This window comes from Phaseolus vulgaris, chromosome 10, assembly GCF_051622355.1.
Source record: "Phaseolus vulgaris cultivar YP4 chromosome 10, ASM5162235v1, whole genome shotgun sequence".
Classification (NCBI taxonomy): domain Eukaryota; kingdom Viridiplantae; phylum Streptophyta; class Magnoliopsida; order Fabales; family Fabaceae; genus Phaseolus; species Phaseolus vulgaris.
The window spans coordinates 30920145-30927928 of record NC_143507.1 but is presented as its reverse complement, the minus strand read 5'-3'; the positions used below and the strand labels follow the sequence as shown (position 1 = coordinate 30927928).

Genomic DNA, 7784 nt, shown 5'->3' with positions numbered 1-7784 from the left:
CTCTCAGCTACCTAAAGAGAGACAGCGGAAACCACCAGGAGATAGGAGAAGTCACCATCTGCCTTTGAAGTCAATGGCGGCTGAGTCAACCGACGAGAGCATTTGGCGTCCACCATGGATTATGGAAAACATCTAGTCCAAATAGTTATCAACTAATAAATAAAATCCTTCTGCATGATAATCTTCCAAATGAAGAGAATATGTTTGTTAACTATTTCTTTATATAAAGATATCGATGAAGATGAGTATTGAAACAAATATGAGAACATGGACTCAACAACTGATATGTACATATTTATTCCATTCTCATAATTAATTTAAAAAATTAAGTATGATCTATATTTATACATGTAGTCAATGCTAGAATTTCGATTTTACTCATCAAAATCGAGAGAGATTTTGATTTTAAGGGATTTGATTCTCATGTGGCCTTCACTTAAAATAGGAATACAGAGAAATGATATGTGATTTAACTACGACCACAAGGTGTAATCTTGTACCAGATATCAAGTGCGAAGATATTATAAGAAACAAAATATTAATATTTTTGTACCGGTACGGGGAGAGATCGGGACCCACCCGGCTGCCCGATGCCGTGTCAGCCTGACCGAAACCATGAGAACCTGGCCAAGACCTTTGAAGACTTGGTAGACCGGCCGTAGACCGAGACCTTTGGAGACTTGGCCGAGTGGCCGAGACCTTAGAAAACTTGGCCGAGAGGTCGAGACCTTAGAAGACTTGGCCGAGAGGTCGAGACCTTAGAAGACTTGGCCGAGTGGTCGAGAGGACGAGACCTTATAAGACTTGGCCGGGAGGCCGAGAGACCGAGACCTTTGGAGACTTGGCCGAGTGGCCGAGACCTTAGACGACTCAACTTAGACGGCCGAAGACCACAGGTATTTGGCCGATGACCGACCCTTACCATGGGAATTGGCCGATGACCGAACCCCATTACAACTAACGCTCAAACCGAGATCAGTGAAGCTAATCCATCATCAAGAATTAGGTAATGCAACCCTAAGCGGTATTCACCTCGATAAACGGGCCCAACAAGGTAGGCCCACTAGAATAATATAAATAGCACGCATTTCAAGGAGTAAGGTATGTCATTATTACTGTTCACCTACCTGAGAGCTAACCACCCGCTTTACTGACTTGAGCGTCGGAGTGCCTTCGCAGGTACCCCCACCATCCGGTGTTCACCCGACGACCGAGTCCCGAGTGCCGAAAGATAAGCAGAAGGAAGAGAAGGATCCCAGTTCATTACTCAACCACCTGCCCGACCGAAGGAAGGAGAAGAAGACTTCAACAGTTCTCTAGGTCCCATCTCCCTAGCAGGAACAATTGGCACCCACCGTGGGGCCGAGGGAAACTAGCTGAAGGAAAAAAGTAGATGGTTTCAACAAGAAGCATGGAAAGAATGACTGAAGCCGACCAAACAATGCTGCTGCTGTCTCTCCAGAGGGAGATGGCCAAGATGCGAAGAAAGGCCGAGGAGGCCGCTCAGAAAAATGAACAAGAGCTGCAAGTTCTCCGCAGGGAGAACGAAGATATGAGAAAGAAGCTGGGGGAGGGAGGACCTTCTGTCATACCGACGAACGTGGTTGGCAAGTCCTACACCTCTCCCCCCAACCCGGATGTGGCCGAGGGGACGAGAGGCCGACCCCCTCCCCGCGAGACTGAAATGGGCGACGAGTCGTGCCTAATCAGGTCCACCCGGACGACCCTGACGGCCGACCCGAACCGCCGTCACCCCTTTACAAACAACATCATCGAAGTCCCACTTCCTGAGAAGTGGAAGGGTTTCAACCGAGACCGATACGACGGGTCGACCGACCCGGACGAGCATATGGACGCCTACACCACCCATATGAGTCTCTACACCTCGGACGACGCCGTCTTGTGCCGGGTGTTCCCCACATCCTTGAAGGGTGCAGCCCTTAGATGGTTCACCAAGCTCTCACCCAACTCCATAGATAGCTTTGCCACGCTCATCGCAAAGTTCGAAACACAGTTTGCGACCAGCCGGCCGCACCACCTGACCTCAATCGCCCTGGTAGGCATCCGCCAGGAGAAAGGAGAGTCACTGAGGACCTTCGTAGATAGGTTCAGCAAAGTGGCAATGAGCATCCGAAATCTGAGTCCGGATGTCTCCATGCACCACATGCTGACGGCCCTGCGCCCGGGGCCCTTTGCCGACAACCTATGCATGCAGCCGGCCGACAGCCTGGACGAGCTGAGAAAGAGAGCCGCTAAGTACATGCAGCTGGAGGAGCTAAGAGAGTTCCGCAACAAGGCCCGTGCCGAGGCCGGTGGAGAGAGGAAGGAAGAAAAAGACCGACAGGCTCGGCCGATACAGAGAACGGACCGGCGCCGGGAAAACCGAGACCGACCGATCCGTTTCTCGAGGTATACACCCCTAACGGCCGAGCGGGGAAGGATTCTGGACGAAGCCCTTAACGCCGAGCTGATCCCTCCCCCAAGGAAGGTGGCCAGCCCAAATAACGCCGACCGGAGGAAGCAGTGTCGGTACCACCAGAACACCGGACACTCAACCGACGAGTGTCAAGCACTTAAGGACAAGATAGAGGAACTTATCCAGGCTGGGCATCTCCGCCGGTTCGTCAGGAATGGCCGAGACCCACCAGGCCGGGCGGATCCTCCCAGGCGGACGAGGTCACCTCAGCGCGGCCGAGAAAACCAAAACAACAGAGGCGACCGGCAACCCGCAAGGGCCGACCCCCCTCGAAGGGACGATCCCCCAAGGGAGGGCGATAGGAGAGGTAACCGAGAGGTTATCAACACCATAGCCGGCGGTTTCGCCGGGGGAGGAAGCACAAACAACGCCCGGAAGAAGCACCTCCGGGCGGTACACCAGGTAAACGCCGTGGCGTTCCGACCAAGGATGCCACCCATCACGTTCACGGACGAAGACTTTAAAGGCGTGGACTACCGCCAGCAAGACGACCCGATGGTGATAGCGGTCGACATAGATCGATTCACCATAAGGAAGACCCTCGTGGACCAAGGAAGTTCGGTAGATATCCTCTACTGGAAAACTTTCAAGGCCATGAGAATGACCGAGGCCGAGATGATGCCATACGACGACCACGTGGTAGGATTCTCGGGCGAAAGGGTGGGTACCAAGGGGTATATCGACTTGTACACCACCTTCGGAGAGGGGAAGAACACCAGGACCATCAAAATTCGGTACCTGGTCATCGACGCCAACACCTCCTACAACATCCTCCTAGGCCGGCCATCCATCAACCGGCTGATGGCCATAGTATCAACCCCTCATCTCGCAATGAAATTCCCTTCGAAGAGAGGAGACATTCTCACGGTCCACGTGGACCAGAAAGAAGCACGGGAATGCTACGCCGAGAGCCTCCGGGTGGAGCCTCTAAGGGCAGATACCTCTCCCCTTCGGGCGAGAAAGTCCTCCCGAAAGGACCGCTCCCCCAGGAAGGACCGGCCCCGGGAGACCCAGCCAACCGTGGCACTAGTAGACCTTGATCCCCGGGCAACCGAGGACAGGCTAGAGGCAAGAGAGGAGCTGAGGAGAGTCCCCCTCCTCGACGAAGAGCACAGCACGGCTGTAGGGACAGCCTTGGCGGCGGCCGAGGCCGAGGTCATGCACGCCGCGCTAAAAAAGAATGTCGACATGTTCGCATGGACGCCGGCCGACATGCCGGGAGTAAGTCCGGATGTCATCACCCATCGGCTGTCCATATTTAAGGAAGCCCGTCCGATCTCCCAAAAGAAGAGGGACTTGGGCGACGAAAAACGACTCGCAGCGAAGGAGGAGGCCGGCAAGCTCCTGTCGGCCGGATTCATAAGGGAGGCCCGATACACGACATGGCTGGCCAACGTTGTCATGGTTACCAAGCCTAACGGTAACTGGAGGATGTGCGTCGACTACAGAAACATCAACAGCGCATGCCCGAAGGATACCTACCCCCTCCCAAACATTGACCGACTGGTGGATGGGGCGGCCGGCCACAAAATTATGAGCTTCCTGGACGCTTACTCTGGCTATAACCAGATAAGCATGCACCCGCGGGACAAGGAGAAGACGGCCTTCATGACGGCCGATGCCAACTACTACTACGAGGTCATGCCGTTCGGCCTCAAGAACGCCGGGGCAACCTACCAGCGCCTCATGGACAAAATTTTCAAGGGTTTAATAGGCCGGGCGGTAGAAGTCTATGTGGACGACATAGTTGTGAAGTCCGTCTCGTTCGAGCAACATCTGAAGGATCTGGACGAGGTCTTCAAGGCCCTAAGGGGGGTCAACATGAAACTCAACCCCGAAAAATGTACTTTCGGGGTGGAGGGGGGAAAGTTCCTAGGCTTCATGCTCACCCACCGAGGGATAGAGGCCAACCCCGACAAATGCCAGGCCATACTCAGCATGAGAAGCCCGAACACCGTGAAGGAGGTGCAACAACTCCTTGGGCGGCTGACCGCCCTCTCTCGATTTGTCCCCCGCTTGGCCGAGAGGACGAGGCCGATCGTTCAGTTGCTCCGTAAAGGCAAAAAATTCGTCTGGGACGACCAATGCGAGGAAATCTTCAAAAAATTCAAAGAGTTCCTCACATCTCCGGCCGTCATCCAGAAGCCGAGACCCGACGTCCCAATCCTCGTATATCTAGCAGTCTCGGAAGAAGCAGTCAGCGCTGCCCTGGTGCAGGAAGCCGAGGGCGAGGAGCGACCCATATACTTTGTCAGCCGAACCCTCCATTCGGCCGAGACCCGATATCAGATGATTGAGAAGGTGGCTCTCGCACTCGTCCTCACGGCAAGACGGATGCGCCCCTACTTCCAAAATCACTCCATAACTGTAAGAACCGACTACCCTATTTTCAAAATTTTATCTAAACCGGACCTTGCAGGGAGGATGATAGGATGGTCGGTCGAACTCTCCGAGTTCGACATACGTTATGAGCCGAGGGGCGCCATCAAGTCTCAATGCTTGGCCGACTTCTCGGCCGAGCTGACACCACTGCCCACCCTCTCGGACGGTTGGACTCTCTACGTGGACGGCTCATCAAATAAAACAGCCTGTGGAGCGGGAGTCGTCCTGGAAGGGCCGGGCGACCTCCTCCTGGAACAAGCCCTCCAGTTCGGATTTCGGGCGACCAACAATCAGGCCGAGTACGAGGCCTTGCTGGCCGGGCTGAACCTAGCTTACGACATGGGAGCGCGCGAGGTTACATGCAAAAGCGACTCCCAGGTGATGGTCGGCCAAGTCAACGGAGATTTCGAGGTTAAAGAGCCTTTGCTGCAGCGGTACTACCATGCGGCCAAAAACAGTATCGCCCGCTTCAACAAAGCGCCCTTGCAACACATACCGAGGGAGGACAACAAAAGGGCCGACATCCTGTCCAAGCTCTCGATCACCAAAAAGAAGAGCCACCAGAGGTCAGTCATACAAATATGGCTGAGACACCCTAGTGTGACGGAGGCCGAGGCCGAGTGTCTGGCTATCGAAGAAGAAGAGGCCGACGCCGAAAACTGGATGACACCCGTCATCCAATATCTAACGGTCGGCACATGCAAGGCCGGCCAAGAGAAGGCGATGAAGCAGCAATGCGCCCGGTACACCATGATTAACGAAGATTTGTATCGGAGAGGCTACTCGACCCCCCTGCTAAAATGCATCACCAACAAAAGGGCCGAGTACATCCTGGCCGAGATCCATGAAGGAATCTGCGGGAATCACGCCGGGACGAGGACGATGGCTGCCAAAGTTTTGAGGGCCGGCTACTACTGGCCGACCATTCAAGGCGACTGTGCCGAATATGTGAAGAAATGCGCCAAGTGCCAAGAGTTCGGCCCCCTCCACCACACCAGGCCGGAAGAACTGCATAGCATCATCTCCCCATGGCCGTTCGCCATGTGGGGGATGGACATTATCGGGCCATTCTCCCCAGGGAAGGGGCAGACCAAATTCCTCCTGGTGGGAGTCGACTACTTCACCAAATGGATCGAGGCCGAGCCCCTCGCCTCCATCTCGGCGAAGAATGTACAAAACTTCGTATGGAGGAGCATAGTTTGTCGATTCGGCGTCCCACACACAATAGTAACTGACAATGGCCGACAGTTCATCGACCGAGGCCTACAATCCTTCTATGACGACCTGGGCATCAAGTCCGTCACAGCCTCGGTGGAACACCCACAAACCAATGGGCAGGCCGAGGCCGCCAACAAGGTCATACTCAACGAGCTGAAGAAGCGTCTGGGCAAAGCAAAGGGCCGATGGACCGAGGAGTTGATCGAGGTACTTTGGGCGTACAGGTGCACTCCCCAAACTACCACGCAAGAAACGCCCTACAGCCTGACATACGGAACCGAGGCCATGATCCCGGTAGAGGTGGCCGAGCCCACCATACGACGGCAGATGTTCGATCTCACCCTAAACGAGGAAAGCCTAGCGGTCAACCTTGACTTGGTAAGTGAGCTTCGTGACAAAAGCAAGATTCGGGAGGCTGCCTGTAAAGCCCGGGCGTCCAGACGGTACAACACCAAAGTACGGCCGAGAGGTTTCCAGAAGGGTGATCTTGTCTGGAGAATGCGCAGCGACGCAAGAAAAAATGAAGGGAAGTTCTCATCCAACTGGGAGGGACCCTTCCGAGTCCGAGAAGTTGCGCAGGGAGGGGCTTATCATTTAGAGTGGCTGTCAGGAAAAATTGTACCGAGGACGTGGAATGCCACGCACCTCAAGTTCTATTACAGCTAAAATCAATAAAATCACGCACTTTTTCCTCACCCAACCAGGGGGGTTTTAACGAGGCGTTTTCATCAAAAGTGTTGGAAATATCCTACCGAAAGTATTGGCCGAACGCCCACTTGCTCGATTAACATCGCAAGTGCCGGCCCGCCGACCGCCCACTCGCTCGATTAACATCGCGAGTGCCGGCCCACCGGACGCCCTCTCGCTCGATTAACATCGCGAGTGCCGGCCCACCGGACGCCCGCTTGCTCGAATAACATCGCAAGTGCCGGCCAACCGAACGCCCGCTCGCTCGATTAAACATCGCGAGTGCCGGCCTACCGACTGCCCACTTGCTCGAATAACATCGCAAGTGTCGACCAACCGGGCGCCCGCTCGCTCGATTAACATCGCGAGTGCCGGCCCACCGACTGCCCGCTTGCTCGATTAACATCGCAAGTGTTGGCCTACCGACCGCCCGCTCGCTCGATTAACATCGCAAGTGCCGGCCCACCGGACGCCTTCTCGCTCGATTAACATCGCGAGTGCCGGCCCACCGGACGCCCGCTTGCTCGAATAACATCGCAAGTGCCGGCCAACCGAACGCCCGCTCGCTCGATTAAACATCGCGAGTGCCGGCCTACCGACTGCCCACTTGCTCGAATAACATCGCAAGTGCCGGCCCACCGGACGCCCGCTTGCTCGAATAACATCGCAAGTACCGGCCTACCGGACGCCCGCTCGCTCGATTAACATCGCGAGTGCCGGCCCACCGACTGCCCGCTTGCTCGATTAACATCGCAAGTGTTGGTCTACCGGACGCCCGCTCGCTCGATTAACATCGCAAGTGCCGGCCCACCGGACGCCCGCTTGCTCGAATAACATCGCAAGTGCCTGCAAACCGAACGCCCTCTTGCTCGATTAACATCGCAAGTGCCTGCCTACCGAATGCAACATTCGCATATAGTGGCCGAACGCCCTCATTCGCAAGTAAATGGCCGATCGCCCACATTTTCAGATGCTCGAATTTTACATTCGCAATTAAATGGCCGAACGCCCGCTTGCCCGA

General features: G+C 55.1%; 1 protein-coding gene across 1 annotated transcript; it reads left to right on the top strand.

Annotated features, from left to right (window-relative positions):
* The first annotated feature begins 1849 nt into the window (after window positions 1-1849).
* On the top strand, window positions 1850-6674 carry LOC150024718 (uncharacterized). The gene is made up of 4 exons (XM_090296123.1): window positions 1850-3697; window positions 4046-4319; window positions 4896-6497; window positions 6583-6674. The coding sequence occupies exons 1-4, from the start codon at window positions 1850-1852 to the stop codon at window positions 6672-6674; spliced, it is 3816 nt and encodes a 1271-aa protein (XP_090152249.1).
* The last annotated feature ends 1110 nt before the right edge of the window (window positions 6675-7784 follow it).